At 39.9% G+C, this 18,447-nt stretch overlaps 1 protein-coding gene across 1 annotated transcript in view; it reads right to left on the bottom strand.

Annotated features, from left to right (window-relative positions):
- Nucleotides 1-18,447, bottom strand: part of LOC104638028 (histone-arginine methyltransferase CARM1) — an 82,636-nt gene that overhangs the window by 25,092 nt on the left and 39,097 nt on the right. Inside the window, exons 3-5 of the mRNA XM_075741044.1 lie at nt 9,474-9,580; nt 9,168-9,272; nt 534-644 (exon numbers count right to left, since the gene is read on the bottom strand). Of these exons, the coding sequence (XP_075597159.1) occupies nt 534-644; nt 9,168-9,272; nt 9,474-9,580 (323 nt within the window). The remainder of the gene's footprint in view (nt 1-533; nt 645-9,167; nt 9,273-9,473; nt 9,581-18,447) is intronic.

The raw sequence follows: 18,447 nt of genomic DNA, 5'->3' as shown, positions 1-18,447 counted from the left end.
AATTTTTTTTTTAATTATATTAGAATTCTTAGTACAAACAATGCCTGAAAAACAGGTTTTAAAACTAAGTGCATTCTTCAGACATGTCCTTTTTAAACCCTAAGAACACCGTTTTGTAGGAAGATTGAAAGACCTAACTGCTCACACTTAGCAGGAAACTAACTCAGCTGATCACACATATGTCCAAGAGTCTTAGGAAAAAAACACCCAAATGTTTTTGCACAGAACCCATTAAAAACAACATGTGGTTTAATTTTTTTTCCCTTCTGAAAGTAAAAAAAAATTAATCACAGTTATGACTGTGCACTGTTTTTCACAGAAACAACAATCATATAGTCATTTATTTTACACATTGGAACATTTAGAACACCTTCAAAAATTACCTTTGAAAAAAGTGTTGCCCATTAGAGACCTGACTTCTTAGACAAATCACACTGAAGACTTCAGCATTAGTCTTTTTGAGGCACAGTTGTAGATTTCTTAACACTTTCACTCTACACGATTCTACCAATTGGTAAGTGAAAAACACTTACCTCCGCATATTTTGCCATTGAACTAGCTTCAACCGCATAGACTTTTCTAGCTCCAGCCTGCACTGCAAAAAATGAAAGGATTCCTGATCCGCAGCCAACATCTAGGACCACCTTGAAAACAAAAGGCAGACCAAAAGAAACAAAATAATCAAAAAGTCACTTCCTGACACCTCTCTTAAGTAACTAAATTTTCATAGCTGTACCCTGCATTTAGTAAGCCTAGAATTATGCAAAATAATTACTAATTTCATTTGAAAAAGTGAAAAGGCTTTGAAGCATTTTAGTGTGCTTAATCTTTTAGCAGCAACAGCATATTTTTTAAAGACTGTGGAATATTTTCATGTGTAAATACATGGTTACAGTCTGGAGGAAATAGATTTTGGTAATGAAGTTTCTTTAGGAAAAAGTTTGAAAAACAAGCATAGTCTGAATACACTGGGAGGGAAAAACATGGCAATAATAATTCTCAAAGAATCAAGGACTACAGAATTCTCAAAGAATTAAGGACTACAGAATCATATATTTCTAAATGAAAAATCACTCTGTGATGTGGAAGTATCTTGGATAAAACCAAACTATGTATCTTTGTTCAAATATTGGTTCTGCTTGCTGAAGTTAGTATTAGACCTTTAATTGCCCTGCTTGATGTGGTGTCTCTCAAAGGCCCTCAGTTAAACATAAATCCTCAAAGCCTCACTTTCTCCATCAGTCAAGTGGCTTACTTGTTGCAAGCCAAAATAATGACTGAAATGTTTCAAAGGCTCAAAATTTTTGTTTCAATGTGGAGTGTAGTGCAAAGCCAGCAACTGCTGCAACAGTCGAGACAAGCCTCTAGTTCCAAGATTTATTCAGTTGTACAGGTCACTCAACACTGCTGCAGAGGCATAAGAACATGGAAAGAGAGGCTAACTGCCAGACAAATGGTTAAGATGACATGACTGATGTGATCTTTGATGCAAAGCCCACTTTTGTACTGCCCAACAGAATTAGGCTAATACCAGTACCTTGCTTCCCCAAAATGTGAATACCAGCTTTGAGAAAAATCTCACAGAACAGCTCATCATTTGGGTTCCTCCTATGGGTTTTTGCTTGACTGAAAAAAAGGAGCAAAAGTTTTCCTGTCCCTGTGGCTGAAATTCTCATTAAATTTTGATTCAGGATATGAAATTCACAAGCCCGTTAGGGCTAGATTAGGTGAATTTAAGCCACCTGGAACTGGAACCTCCTAAGATTTCAAAGCACTTCAACCATGAAACCGAGCTACAGCCCTGATCTGATCTCAAGAGTCAAGAGCAGAGAAGCTTAAATATAATATAGATTCAGAGTATATACTGCAGCCTAGTATACCACCAGCTACCCCTGTTCTTTATTGCTTCTCTGCCCCAGCTTCCCATATGATGCACATTGCTTAGCAGCCTTTAAAACTCAAGATTTTGTGTATTCAAACAGAATAGTTTGACAGAAAAATAATCTCTTAGAGTGAAGGGCACACTGTACTCCCCAAAAGTTACTCTACATGACATTTAGGTTATATATTGAAGAATGCAGTCTGCCTGAATCTGTTGTAGATAGTGCGAATCCATGTTACAGAAGTACTCCACTGCAAAATAAATAAACATTGCTTCTGATATTGCACGTAGTCTGAAGTTTGGCATAGAAGTCAGAACCTTGACTTTAATAATTTTCTTTCCTAGTGAAAGATTCTATTAAGCTCATTTTTTATATCACAGATGACAGGCTGTTACAGATCCAGTTTTGGTTCTACGCTTTGGCAGGTGTTTAGAGTATGGTCTATGCCCAGAACCAGCTCTTCAGAACAGCAAGTGACAGTAAGTATTGGTTACATAAGTAGGGAGGGAGGGAGACAATGATAAGTCAAAGCCGATTTCATTGAACCATAGGTTTTTATGGGCTATTTCTCAATAGCTAACGGGAACCGCAAATACAATAATGCTTTCTCTCTCCATATGCAGAAAGTGTAAGGAAGAGTCAACTGCTCAAGTTCAATATAAAAAATTCAGTGGAGAAGTATGTCTTTTTGCACCAGACCTAATTCTGATGCCATTTCTTACATTATACCTATGTCCACATCAGCAGGTGGTAACCTGTATTGGAACATTTTTTTTCTGGATGATTTACTAAAACTAACTCTAGTCTGATTTTCTTCTAGCTTAGTCCAGTTCAGTTTCATCCAAAATTAAGCCATCTTGCTTACTCTGAGACCACTCCACAATGTGAACTGAAGCACCCTGAGTGGTCATGATAGAAATTCACATCAGAAGCTCACTCCTGACCCACATTAAGACCCTAATGAAGACACAAATGAGCACAGCAAACCGAAGCAGCTGACACAGAGGTAGCATTTGCCCAGTAATTAGTGAAGCAAGGGGAAAAGGGGCTCAGAAGTCATATGTGACACAGAGCGGGAATTGCTGGAGGCTGCACAACAAGGCATAGGCATGCCCCACAAAACTTGCTAGATCAACAGCCCTTGGCACACCAGAGACCTTGATCTAGGACAGAACTTGTAAGGGAGGACATTGCTGCGTGGGTGCTGGGCTGCATGGAATGGCTGATGGCTCTCCCTGAGGCTGGGATCGGTGGTGATCTGTGGGGGAGGTGGGCTTTGGCTGGAAGAGCCACCAGGTCTGAAGCAATGGGTGGAGAGGACCAGACTGAACCACTGGGGAGGCCGAACAGGAGACAGTCAGGATCTTCACAGACACTTTTTAGAGGCAAAAGCCCTGGCTGTGCAGCTGGTATCACAGACAGAAATGCAGCTTTCATGAGTGCAGTACCTTCTTGAACAGTGAAGATGGCTGGGGAGAGACAGGATCATCTCAAAAGGTAGCACGAGAGTACCTTTGCCATCAGTTTTCCAACCTAACAAGGAGGTCTGAAGAACTAGGTACATGTTGTTGGAGGTCATCATAGCCTGAAGAGAAGTGAAGGCCTGAGGGGAACCGTTCAGGAGACAGTGCAATGGAGGGTCCCCAGGCAACTCTTGTAAAAACAGCATGACAGGAGCCATCTGAGATGCATGTACACAAGCACACATAGCATGGGAAACAAACATGAGGAATCTGGAGTCCATGCACAGATGCACAGCTTTCACCTTACAGGGATGAAAAGAGACATGGTGGGGTAGCTTGCGTAGCTAATGCTCTGATGGATGGCTACAGGCTGTCAGAGAGAATAGGCTGGAAAGGTCAGGAGGAGGGGTTGTACTCTATGCAAAGAATGAGTCAAGTGCTGGAGCTTTGGGAACAGGCAGTGAGCTAGCTGAGACCTTATGGGTAGGGATGAAAAGATACAGGGTAGGGATACAGATGTTATTGAAGTAGGTATCTGTTATAGAACACTTGATCAAGAAGAGGAAAACGATGCCTTCTGGAGGAAGCCTCATGATTATAGGGCCTATTAATTATTGAGAAATTCAACCACCCCAGCTCCTACAGGAAGGGTGGTATGGTAGGGCAGAACCAATCCAGGGGATTTCTGCAGCATCTTGATGATTTCCTGATCAATAGTGATCAATAAGCTGAGCAGAAGAGCTGTTTTACTGAATACGCTGCTTGCAAACATTCCCAGCATCTAGTGAGGGGATGACTGCTAGAAAGCAGCTTTGTAAAAAAAAGAGACCTAAGGGTCCTCCTGCTCAACAACAAGCTGAATACGAGTCAGCCCTTAGAGCCAAGGTGGCCAGCTGCATACTGGGCTGTATTAGCAAGAGTGCAACCAGCAGAGGTCATGGAAAGGCCATTTTACGATGACATTTGGGGAACTCTGTCCAGTTTTGATCTCCCCAGCCCAAGACAGACACTGACATATTGCAGCAAGTTTCATGGAGGTCCACCAAGATAATTAGGGGGCTGGAGGACATGACATATGAAGAGAGGCTTGAGAGAAATCAGTTAGTCTAGTTTTAATGAGAGGAGGCAGGCTAACAGGAGAGCTTACTGCTGTCTTCATCTGCCTAATGGGAGTTCAGAGAAAACTAAGACAGACTCTTCTTGAAGGAGACACACAGCGATAGGACAAGAGGCGATGGACACAAGTTGTCACATAAGAAATTCCAACAGACATAGTAAAACTTTTTCACCGTAAGGATTGTCAGACACTGGAACAGGTTGCCTACAGAGTCTGTGGTATCTCCATCCTTGGATTCATTCAAATGTAACTGGACAGACTTTAAGCAACCTGGTCTAGTTGGCCTTGCTTTTAATAGAGGTTTGGACTAGAGATGTCCAGAGGTTCTTTCTGACCTAAATTACTTTTAATCCAATGAACTTGCAATAGCACACCTTGCTCCCCAAGTGGCATTGCTTTTATCACTGGCATCTCATACAGAACGCTTTGCTCTCTCTAGATAGGAAGAGTATCCTAAGAGCAGTCATTAAGACAATGCTGTGAAATAACAATGCATGGTACTAGTATGCATCTTTCTGAAAGCAGAATTTTGAAATAAATAATAGACAGATACTTGGGTGATGATGATATGCCTATTGAGAGGAGAGTTGGTAGATTGTATGTGCTTCAGTATTTATTTTGTAATGTGAATGCAGCTACTTCAGCAATTATCAGAAATCAGAGTCAGGAATAACTTATACCCTGCTCTCCTGACCACAGTTCAGTACTGCTCCTGCTTTCACCTACACAGATGAATAACTTTCCTAATGTGAATTTAATGGGAATTACTCACACGTGCAAATATGCGTGTATGCTTGAGCACTTGCACAATTAAGAGTCCTGAAAAGCACTTTTGAATAAAAGGGGTGGGAGGCAGAGGTCAAACAAGGAAGAGCAACAACACGGTAAACACATAAAACTAAAAGCAAAAATGTCATATATCTACAATGACATTTATCATTCAAAATTACTATCTATCAGCAAGATTATATACAGAAAATATTATTCTTTTTCTTTTTTAGCATGTGTCTTTGACTGAATAATGTGAATAGTTAATGTGTGTGATCCTTCATCCAGGATCATTGGAGATATTCTAATTCTAGTTGCTTTGCTTTTAAATAAACTATTCATAAATAGACTACAGATGAAACAATTCAAAAGGCTCAGAACTTAAGACTTATTTTCAAAAGAAGTAGAAATGTGTCAGCCTTTACTCAGTTTGAAACAGCATTATAAGCTGCTACTGTAAAATTTAGTTATGACCCTTTTTTTTTAGTATAACCAATTAAAACACTTTGAACTACCCCTTTTGGCTCTATAACAATTCAAAACCTAAGACAAAGTTACACTAAAAAAATTAGTGAAAGCTCTAAGGCAACTCCTCCTAAGAGTAAATACGGAGGAGTATATGCTGGTAAGAATTACCACATTAATGTGAAGAATCCAGCCTCAGATTCATTAGATTCTGAATGAGTTCTCCTTATTCTTTTAAGCTTCAATGACATAAATGGTTGATCCAAGCACTACTCCCAGTTTGTCCTAATACAGCTTACCTCTGACAGACAGTGTTTGAATTTATCACTAAGAACCCTCTCAAAGGATCCAGAATTAATTTTGTCCAGCACAACTCAGATAACCTGCTGCACTTTCTCATATATTCTTGTTCAAAAACAAAGCCTAGAATAAGGAAAAAATATACTTTATCACCAGATATCCCTTCCCTAAAGGCAAAAACTAGAGAATTTAGGGAAGGAGGCAGCAAAGGTAAAGAAATATATTAGGGAGATGCAGAGTAGGTAAGAAATAATAAGACAAATAGCAATTGAATAAAACTTTTTCTAATAATGGAGGTATTACAATAATTATGTCCTTTTGCCTTTTTCTTCTCCTCACCGCCATCATTAAATGTTTCTGCCTGCCTTATAGCTTCCGGATGTAGGATAAATATAGTTGCCATATTTCCAACAGATCAAGTCTCAGCATAATGGGTTTCTCAGTTTCTCATGGGAAGGCATTTTGCCACAATGAAGGTAGTTCAATTTTTTCAGCTACATTTATTCTGAAAATTGCTATTTCTCAACAAAATCAGGAAAAAGAGAGATCATTTTCTAAGTGGGTGGCCAACAACACCCAGCCTGTAATAGTCTTACTATTAGCTATGCTGAGAAGAAGCCAAGGCACCTCCAACAGTTGGGAAAATAAATAAACCAAGAGCAAAAGCAAGTAAGCTGTACTACTGCACAGCAGCAAGATTTCCTACAGAGGCAAAGAGTATGCAAAACCTGAATTCCTCACTGCAGGCACAAAAATGGGATGGATATGTTACATACAGGGATAAATCTGCCTTTTGCATTATAACAAGGGAGCATCCTATTTGGCAAGAAGCCAATGGCAAATAAAATCCTCTCTGGGCTGTTTCTTTCACCATATTCAAGTTACATATTCCAGTACAAAATTTAATCCATTAATGATACACTAGCTCCCCTTACCCAGTTGGTATCATCCAATACTACATGCTTTGGGGGAAGCACCCCTGTGCACACCACTAGGTTACTAACCTTATTGAATTAAATAGGAGAGGAGGATTGTCTCAGGCCTGAAAAAAATTACAGAGACTGAAACCTATTTGTTTCATTTCTATAAAGGTTTGTTTCATTTCTACAAAAGTGAATAGTTAAGTGTAGTTTTTAAAGAAGCACTGTTTACCTAAGTTGCATGACAAAGAAAAATTATCAGCTGCACCTGAAGTTATTACTAAACTTCATTAATAGTTAAAACATAATAATCTTTGAACAATCCAGATAAATTTCACACAACTCTCCTCATTTTGGCCATAAATATGCTACACATTTAAAGGGAAATGTTTTGTTCAGTATTTGCTTATATGTTATTAAAGACAAGATAAGAAAAAATTGACAACAATGTAAAAAGAATAATTGCAGCTTCATTTTCTCCATCATTTTTGTTTGCAGTCTGCTGCCTAAACATCATGAACAGAGCTCACATGGTCTCAGCTGACATTCTGAGACCTAGAAAACATTCCTGCTGGGCTGCTGCTTACAAACTGCCTATTTGCTTACACAAGATCAGCCTATTTTCTTTGCTGTTTTTTATTGAGAGGTGAGCAGTGTCATAGCAAGATATGCAGATGACAAAACATCCAGTGATTAAAGAACAGAGAGAACTAGTGGAGATAGGCCACTGGACAATGCATAGATAAATTAAACTCAGTGCTGATTAATATAGCTTTGTGGAAAATATGAACTGTTCATGCACCAGCCAAATTCTAAATGAATCATCATCATCAACAGCAACAACAAAGAGTGTAGGCACCATTATGAATTGTTTGGTGAAGATCAATGCTCAACGGACAGTTACAAGAAAAAAAGTGAAGATTTACGAGAAGTACGGTAAACAATAACTAGGAAGTTAGAATTCTGCAATATAAATCAATTGTATGGCATGGTCTACACTACCATGCATAATTCCTGCCAATCCTTCTCAAAACAGGTGCTGCAGAATTAATGGTGACACTGAAAAAGAGGACAAGAATGATAACAGGGCATGTGCAATTCCTTTATACAGAAAAAGACAGAGAGGACTGAGAACACTGGCCTCAGAAACAACTACATAAGAAAAGACAACAAAAATTGATACAAAGGAGGAATGATAGAAAATTAGAACTTCAATCCTCCTTTGTCTCACAACATAAGAGCAAAATGACAGAATTAGAAAGCTGATAAATTAAAAATCTTACTAAAGGAGATACTTTTCTGCATAACATGTGATTACATTATGGAATTTGTTGCTGTGTTAAGGGTGGAATCAGAGAAGAGTGTGCATGGGGACCGGTCCTGGAGAGGGTCAGAAAGTCTCTAGTTAGTGTGACAAATTGCAATAGGAAAAAAAAAAGTGAAAAAAAACCCATTGTAAAATATACCAGTCCTATGCTTTCCATTTCAAGGACCCTAAAAAATGAAATTAGAAAATTATTTAGTCTGTGGCTGGGAGGCAGGTTATCCTAATCTTCCCAGTGTAAGTTTTCTTTCATCTTTTGCTGAAGTATCTAGTCTGGACAATGTGAGAGGCAGAGGACTAGATAAAGAAGTAATAATCATCATTACATTCATTACAGTAGTCTTCAGGATCTATATACATATTTTAGAGATTAGTTTGGCATCTGAAGTTATAAGTTCCTGCATTGTTTCCAAATCTTTGCCTTGTACAAATGGAGTCACAGCAGCCACTTATGTGCTTGTTCAGTTTGCAATGACTGTGGGGTGCGAAAACATTCAGTGTAGACCTCCATGAGAGAGTCATAAACTAGAATACCTTTGCAGGTATTTGCAAGAGACTATATGACACAATAGCAAATACACAGTCAAGATAAGGAAATTAATATTGTATACAAGGTCTAAGATGCCAAATGGGACTGATGACAGCCTAAAATGTCAAGAAACATACATGTGTATGTTCCCAGATTGTCCACAGAAGACAGCAGAGGAATTTGTAGCTCATGTTTGGATCCACGTTTGGCACCATTCATCCTGAGGATGTACCATCATATATTGTCATCCATGTATATAACACGTGAATTAGTATATTCATTCACAAAGTCCCAGGAAAGAAAAGGCTCCATTCTAATCAGTGTTGCTCTACAGGGCAAGTTGAAGTTTAGAGCCTAAGCAGCATACTGGAATATTTAAGAGTCTTACCAGAGCTTACCTTATCTGTAAAATCTATGTGGTTCTGTAGGATAGCTCTGTGATAAGTGGCTGTCCTCACAAAATCCTGCATCATATTCTGTTGCTGAGACAGACAGCCATAAAACTAAAAGGAAAGGAGGAAAGAAAAACCAGAAAACAGATAAAGTTCATCTATCAATCCTACCTTAAGTTACTTGGTACTTAAATTACCAAGGTCTTGACTAGTCTGAATAAATCGAAGCTATCTTTCTAACTGACCTGGTGACCAAGGTCAAGCAAATGACAGTAAATCAGATTTCACAAACTGGCACTGAAGTTTCAATACCTGAAAATACTGAGCAGCAGATGCTTCATCTGTTCGCTGACTGAACACAGAGTTCTCCTTCTTTTGGCTACGGCATCTCTTCAAAGCATTAGAAAATGTGTTGTAATCTGGAAAAGAAAAATAGAAAAGACACAAACATGGCAAAAAACACAGGATAGTAAATTAAGATAAACATCCAGTGATAAGATAAGAGCACATTCAGTCACACTTGAGAGAGTCACACTTCATTTGCCTTATGGAGCTCATCAACACATAGTAAACTAGTTTCAAATTTCATTAAACTGACAAGACCTGTTGCAAAGATCTGGCCAGCATCGAAAGATTTTTAGAAGCACCTGGATGCATGCAACAGTGTTGTCAAGGATTCTCCATTCAGGTTAGCCAACTCCTGCAAATATCTGTGACGGTGAACTCTCACAGAGGAGTGTCTGAACATAAGCCTCAACCTACTATTTCAGGTTAATCTACACTAACCCAAACTCCACACAGAGAACCACCTAGGGTTATTGTGAAATGCATGGATTTGAGTAAGGAGGTTTATGACACAGAATAAAACACTCACATTTAATTGGCCTAAAAAGCCAGGCTGAGGACCATGTATCTTCCTTTAGAGGCAGCCTAGCTAAAAAGCTCAGAGTTATAGCCCTTTGGCTTCTGTAGACAAGATCCCTTCTGACAGTAGGTAAGTAACAGGAAAAATAATGTGGACCTAAAAAAACCAAATAACCATTTCACACAAGGGCTTTTGTCTCCATCTTTTAAGATCAAACCAACCCCCCAAGCATAAATTCCTTGATGTCCAAAACAAAGGCAGATGCCAGTACATGGAGAAAGTATCTAGAAAAATCACTACAAGGAAAAATTGTCAGGGGGTAAGCATAGATGACAGCAATAAAATCAGGGATGGAAGTCTTGCATCTTCTGATCATACAAAGACAAAAGAAGATAGAGAAATCAGACCTCGCCACTTTCATAATTTGCTAAACCAGAGACAGGACACTCCTACAAGAGTGCACAGATTTTCAGATGCAAATAGCATTTGCCTGCAGCATGTAACTGTGCACCTGGAAGTACATGCTAAGTGCTCTAATCATTTGGAGATAATCTGGTAATTCAGTACTTTGAGTGGCCTGTGAAACAAAGTTTGAAGATAACAGAACCAAATAATTAATAAACTTCTCAATACAGTAACCAAGGAGAATTTCCCTCATAATTTCAGGAAATTTTGACATCCTCAAAACAGAGATTTGGTTGCACTGATCCCTTTCCACTGCAGAAAGCTGGCATATCCAAAAGGGGAGATATAAAAGATAGCAAGTGACTTTCCCTTTAGCTTTGGAAATAGGATAAACTCAATGTCAGGCTATTTGGGAATGAAAACAAAGACCCATGTTTACACAACCCAACATAAGCATGGTTGCTGCAAAGTTATCATTAATGGGCCAAAAAAGTATTTTTGAGTAGGGTCTTGAGAGAGAGATCCTCAGTAGAAAATTTTAAATTCCTGGAAAAAGTGTATAATAAAGACAGCATAGAATTCAACAAAAACATCACAATTTGCTATTACTGTTATCCAAGCTTTCCAGCCTTTATACAGCTGGAAATCACTAAAGCTGGAAAAATGGATGGAAAAAGCTTCATCTTTGGGACAGTCATATATTGTTTCACTGTAAGAATTTCACACGGAAAATGTGACAGATAGTCATACTTCCTCAGAGAAGTCCAAATCAACTGAGGGCACAGCCCCTTGATCCTCTGGGTTACCCCACGTAACAAAGTCCACTTGTAAGCATCCATAGCTTAAGTCATTTCTCTCAGCTGAAATTATGAGCAGTCTAATGTATGCAATGAAATAATTTTGTTGACAGTCTGGAAAAATAGCTCTAAGAAGCATCACAGCATTAGTTTGCTGTGAACAAACAGGTCAGTTTAACCTTAGTCTAGTAGAAGACTGTACGGTAGGGGTGGCAGAAATTGCAAAACACAACTCATCAGCTTATTGAAATGCACTTCACCTGCAAAGGAAATCTGCTAGAGAGCAGATCTGTTGCCACTCTGTGGAATATTCCCATGTAATTTCCAGGTGGGAGGAAAACCCACCTTGTTACTTCTGGCCTATCAGCTCCAGTGGGAAGAAGATGCAACATTCAGCATCTGAATTTGGGGTGATATTGGGGTCTCAAAAGAATTTAATTGTTCCAGAAGTAATTGTAAATTACCATGAAAATGCACAAATGCCATCAAAATGCCCTTTTCACTCCCACACAGGGATGATGGTCAGAATGAAACAGTGACTGGATCATGACAATGAAGAGTGGCCCACATTACAGAAAATGCCAGTTTTCTGCTGAAAGATGCAGAAATCAGCTTAAAACAGATCAGTCCATCTGTTCTTTCTCTGCATGAAGAGACAACACCAGAAAAAAGTCTGGCACTAGACAATGGAGATTTTTTTTTTTTTCTAGGCAATCACCCATTGTTTTAAGCTTCTCCCACTTTTTTTTTTTTTCTATCTGAAGGTAAGAGATCATGCTACAGATCCAGTGACATGCTGGACTCCTTTCTTTTCTAGTCACTCTTCACACATTATTTTTATACCTCTGCAGAAACTTTTTGGTAGCTCAGAAGAACATCTTTGGTGTCTTTGGCATCCGGGAATAAGAACGGATTTCAAAACCACAACACCATAAGAAAAACTGGAAAAGCTTGCCTAGAGAGGTTATGTTGTAGAAGTTTTTATCCTTGGAAGTTCTCAGAACATAACTATGCAAAGCTCTGAGCAACCTGGGGCTTTGCAAAGGAGGCTTGACCAGATGACCATATGACTTCTCTTCCAATTGAATTATTCTTTGATTCTATGAAAAAAAGGTATGATTTCCTTGTGATACAGTACTTATTTATATACAAATAAGCCATTTGTTGCCAGAGCTCTCCAGAGTGCTGGCAAATTACAAAACTAGTGCTCACTGAGTGAGTACATCAATGAGTACATTTTTATGACGGTACATCAAAATAGAGAGAAAGAACAAGAGGTTGACGGAGTTCCTCCACAGTCTTTCATAATGGACCACAGATGCCCTTCAAGTTTTCCTAACAGAGTACCTGCAAGATAACAAGAGGCTCTGGCAGACTATAGAGGACAATAATGTCTCATTTCATTCATCAACCTCAAGAAAAATATAGAATTCAATCTTCTCTATTAGATGGCAGTAAAGACTCAGTAATAAAAATAGGAACAGCATTAGATTTAGTACATGTTTTCCCCAACTTTAAATTCCAACTACACAGTCTACACATTCATCAGTGGCTAACACTGTGAGAAAAAACATCTAAGCATAAAAATAGAAATATACATCCAGTTGCTGTTGTTGGGTAAGAAGTGAAAAATACACTCTAGTGAAAAAATAACAGCAACCGAGAGCACTGGTTTACAACTTATCTATGAAAACTTAATGATTCCACCTTTGAGAAATCCTCATAGTCTTGTCTGATCCTGCACTGACTGAATAAATATATTGCAAAAAGTCCCCTTACAGCATGAATTTGCTCCTCTTCTCTTTTTCTCATCTGTTCAGTGGATGTTAGTTTGTCCTCAACATTTATAAATAAAACATTCACCAAAATTCTTTTAGTTGCTTCTACTTACTATGTGAGGGAAATTATAGCTATTTAGCTACAAACTAAAGATCAGGTTGTAAGGAAGGAATTACTGTTGCACATGTGAATTTAGAATATTGTTTTTCTTTTGAATTCAAACAGTCAAAGGATTCTAAAGGGAAATCTCTTAGGGAATGCAAATTGCCAGGAATTATTCATAACAATTGCTACTAGTTTCAAATATTGTCTGAGAGTTCAAATACACATTCATTTATGTGACAGGGCAAAGTGCCAAATAATAAACCTTTAGCATCTAATACAGAAAAATGGAATTATTGTGAACACTCTGCACATGACACAGACACAAGAAATAAATTCAAAAGTAAGACATATTGCAGCTCTAATAAATTCTCCCAAATAAGGACCCTCTACTATAAAGAGAAACAGGTTTGTCTTTCTTTGGCATGGACATAGAACACCATGTCTCTTCCCTTTGTAGACTGACCCAGAAGAAAGAAAAGAATTTATCTCGAGTTCATTTTCTATATCCAGCGAGTCTATTTTCTGCATCCAACAACAATTTACAATAGCCTGTCTTCTCTCCATTTGCTTCTGCATGCAATACACTAAGCTGTTTTCTTCCTATATTTTCTGTATAGGAACTTCTCTTATTAGCCAATACCTCATTCTGCTTGTGATATGAAATATGGCATTATCTGCATATTGATCAAGGTCCTTAAAATTAAATTTAATTTTGATCTCCCTAAGAATCTGGGAACTTAATCTGTCATATGTAGAAATATATCCAGAACCGATCTTGGCCTTTATGAAAACTGGATTTTCTTCTCTATTTAAAGGGGACCAGAAAAGCATCTACACCAAAACCAGTCTGGCTCACTGACAGGCTAGAATACTGTTGGGTCACATACTTTGGAACTCTTTATTTTGCAACCAGGAGTTAACCATACAGAACTGAAAGTCAGTAAAATATTTTTCCAGAACAGCCAAAGAATAATTTTTGTTAATCCTCAGCCCTATATTCTGCATGAAGGTTCTAGCACTCTGTATATGTTTTCCTTTGATCCTGTGAGGAAATGATTTACTCATCTCAGGGAATAATCAAGTAGGCTCTTCAGATCTTCTATCATCTTTTCAAAAGCAAACTCAAGTATAATGCTTTTTTACTGAAGGGTGTTGCCTAGTAATCTGAGTGTAGTGTTTCAAATGTCATTTCTTCAAGTGTCTTCTATCCAGTCCTGAGAGATTCCTTCTATTCTCTTGAACAAATCGTGCGGGCTTTTTGCCTGTTTGTTCATCTATAAAGAAAAAGGTACTGCTTGCTTACAAAATTTTCTGGGTTATCAGAGTTTGTACTTAAACAAAAATTGATCTATCCTGTAAAATCCAAAATTCATGTGCTTGGGAGCAGGGAGGGCACAAGTGCTTCTTGGGTAAGCACTTGTCATCTTCTTTCACTCTCAAAACTCACTCTTTTGCTTTATTCTCTGAAAAAACTGCAAATTGGGAAGAGGGCTGTGACTGTTCTTGAACCGTTTTGGCTGTCTTCAGAGAAATAACTTAAAATTTTCACTGACTGAAAAACAAATCCTTGTGGCCGCACCACCCCAATCACTTAATCTAAAGTTTTCCACTAGCAGGTTGAAAAAACTCTCAAAACTTTACGAGTGTTATAGCCATGTTCCAAGAGTAGCTAGTTAATGAATCAAGGCTTTAAAATGTAACTCTTACAGTGCATTTACTCTTTCCCATGCATTGTAAGATCTCCAATAACTACTCCAACATGAATGACTTGATGTTCTTGGGGATACAGGTAAGCAGACATATTTATTGCCTTTTCATTTATACCTTTTTCAGTATCTCAAAAACCTGCTCAACTTAAAACTCCTCAAAAAACCAAAGATGATTCTCTTTCAAGGAGCCTCATCTGGACGTTGTTCTGAAAATAATAGAAAATACTGGAATGAAGACCACTATGAGTATGAAGCCTAATCTAGTTTGTATTAGCTAACCCAGACACCAGTTTATTTCCAGTACAGTGGAATAAGCTGCAAAACTTCTGCAAGTGCTGGATGCATCTAAAAGACCTGCAGTCACTGCAGTAAGTACAACACAGCACTTAAATCTGTGCATTTTACCTGATTAAATAAAATATTTTTAAAACACCTGTATTTTTCACTGGATCAAAAGTCCTCCTTAAACTCTTTGATGTGAATTGAAGCTTGTGTTCTATGGTCCGTAACACAGGGAAAAAAAAAAAAAATCCAGCAAGTCAAAATGTCTCTGTTTTAAAAGTCAGAAAGAAACTTGGAAAATTATTTCAATTCATTAGGCATTCTTCAGTAACTGCCTATGTGCAAGCTCTTACTTCACAACAACTAAATCTCCTTTTAGTAAGGGGTACGCTTCCTCACATTGATTGTACATCATGTGATAAAAACATTAATGCAGGCAGCTACCAGGAAACGGCAAAAAAAGCCTCATTCATATTCTAGTGTACCCCATAAAAAATGCTTCTTTGGAGAAAAAAATCATTGTACAGAATGAATTATCAGCTTTCAGAAGAAAAGTCAGCTTTTCCTTTTATCTTAGTTATTGAGAAGGCAATGAAAACTCCCACTCTTGTGGGCTGAAGTGCTTTAAGAAAAGTTATAGAATGGTTTGGGTTGGAAGGGACCTCAAAGATTATCTAGTTCCACCCCACCTGCCATGGGCAGGGACACCGTCCACTACACCAGGTTGCCCAAAGCCCCATCCAACCTGGCCTTCCAGGGAGGGGGCATCCACAGCTTCTCTGGGCAACATAGTCCAGTGCCTCACCACTCTCACAGTAAAGAATTTCTTCCTAATATCTAATCTAAATCTACCCTCCTTCAGCTTAAACCCATTACCCCTTGTCCTGTCACTACATGCTGTTGTAAACAGTCCCTCTCCAGCTTTCCTGCAGGCCCCTTTAGGTACTGGCAGGCTGCTGTAAGGTCTCCCTGGAGCCTTCTCTTCCCCAGGCTGAACAATCCCAATTCTCTCAGCCTGTCCTCATAGGAGAGGTGCTCCAGCCCTCTGATCAGCTTCATGGCCCTCCTCTGGACTCTCTCCAATGGCTCAATGTGCTGGGGCCCCCAGAGCTGGATGCAGTACTCCAGGTGGGGTCTCAGGAGAGCAGAGTAGAGGGGCAGAATCACCTCCCTCGACCAGCTGGCCACGCTTCTTTTGATGCAGCCCAGGACACGGTTGGCTTTCTGGGTTGCTAGCATGCATTGCCAGGTCATGTCCAGTTTTTCATCCACCAACACCCCAAGTCCTTCTCTTCAGGTCTGCTCTCCATCTGTTCTCCAGCCAGCCTGTGGCTGTGCTTGTGATTGCCCTGACCCACATGCAGGGACCTTGCACTTGGCCTTGTTGAATGTGGATCTTGTTGAGGAAATAAAAAAAAATCCTCTGCAAATAATATTAAAGAACATAAAAAATGCAGCTCTCAGACATTTTCTTTGAAAGGCAAGCTTGTTAGAATTTTATTTATTTCTCATTTCCCCCTTTTTTTTTCGGACGTGGTTTAGCCCCAGCCGGTAGCTAAGTGCCATGCGCCGCTCTCTCCCCCCTCCCCCGGCGGGATGGGGAGGAGAACGGAAAAACAACCCCAAAGCCTCGAGGGTTGGGGTAAGGGTGGTTTACTGGGACAGCAAGGGAGAGGGAAAACAATCAACAACAGTGCTGATAACAGATAACAACAATGGGTGATAACAGAGAACGATTTACCGATCCAATTTACCGACAACCAACCCGACTGCTCAGCCCATGCCTGAGCCAAGCCAAGCCTGCCCCTACCCGACTAGCCCCACTTTTATGGTGAACATGACCTCACATGGTATGGAATAGCCCCCGGCCAGGCTCACCTGTCCTGGCTCCTTGTGAAATTAACTCTATCCTTGCCAGAACCAGGACATTATCCACCCCTTATTCCATACCATCTACGTCATGCCCAGATTATTTTACAGATCTCATTGCCTTACTCTATGGGCTATCGCTCTAAAATGTCTGTCAAGTTCATTTAGGCCATGGCTTTGGGTTCCATCTGCCATTACAGTCTCTCAGAGCAGGAGCAATGGTGTGTGCTGCTGGATTGTTGCACGCTGCATCCGGAGTTTTCACAGCCAGTATATCTGGTATGGTCCATGCTCACAGTCTGGATGTCAAAGATGTGATTTTTCAATAAAGTTTCTGGGCACCAGTTGAAGTCAGTTCTAGTTCCATCATTGTGGCACTTTGTTCAGTTTCAAAGTCCATCCTTCATTAGTTTGGGGTGATTCTTATGGTCATACCATTGACACAGTATATCGCTATTAACATCATGCAATTTAATTTATTGGCTATTTTCACCCAGAATCAAATCCCCTTGGGGTACACACCAGACTTCCCCATCCTTTCTCATCACCCACCAAGTGCACCCTGGTCCCTGAGCAAAAGCAATCCCGCAGATGGGCTTGCCTTTGCCTGAAGCAGGGATAACCCAAACTGTTTTACCCAACATATTTTTCATGTGCACTACATGTACTTGTACTGGGCGTGGAAATTTTGATTGGGCAGGGCCAGCTCGATTGGCAGATCCCCGAGTGTTAACTAACCAGGTGGCCTTTGCCAAATGTGTGTCCCAGTGCTTGAGGGTCCCACCACCCATTGCCCTCAGGGTGGTTTTTAGCAGCCCATTGCACCTTTCAACTTTCCCAGAGGCTGGCGCATGATAGGGGATGTGATACACCCACTCAATGCCATGCTCTTTGGCCCAGGTGTCTGTGAGGTTGTTCCGAAAATGAGTCCCGTTGTCTGACTCAATTCTCTCTGGGGTGCCATGTCGCCACAGGACTTGCTTTTCAAGACCCAGAACAGTGTTCCGGGCAATGGCATGGGGCACAGGATATGTTTCCAGCCATCCAGTGGTTGCTTCCACCATTGTAAGAACATAACGCTTGCCTTGGTGGGTTTCAGGGAGCGTGATGTAGTCGATTTGCCATGCTTCCCCATATTTATATTTCAACCACCGGCCTCCATACCACAGAGGCTTTACCCGCTTGGCTTGCTTGATTGCGGCACACGTTTTACATTGATGGATGACCTGTGAGATGGCATCCATGCTCAAGTCCACCCCTCGATCATGGGCCCATCTATATGTCGCATCTTTTCCTTGATGGCCTGAGGTGTCATGGGCCCACCGAGCTATAAATAATTCACCCTTACGCTGCCAGTCCAAATCCACCTGAGCCACTTCAATCTCGGCAGCCTGATCCACCTGCTGGTTGTTCTGATGTTCCTCAGTGGCCTGACCCTTGGGTACGTGGGCATCTACATGACGTACCTTTACAAC

The sequence above is a fragment of the Balearica regulorum genome, chromosome Z (assembly GCF_011004875.1).
Source record: "Balearica regulorum gibbericeps isolate bBalReg1 chromosome Z, bBalReg1.pri, whole genome shotgun sequence".
NCBI classification, from domain to species: Eukaryota; Metazoa; Chordata; class Aves; order Gruiformes; family Gruidae; genus Balearica; species Balearica regulorum.
Note: the sequence above shows the minus strand (reverse complement) of the source record. Positions and strands in the feature narration are given on the sequence as shown.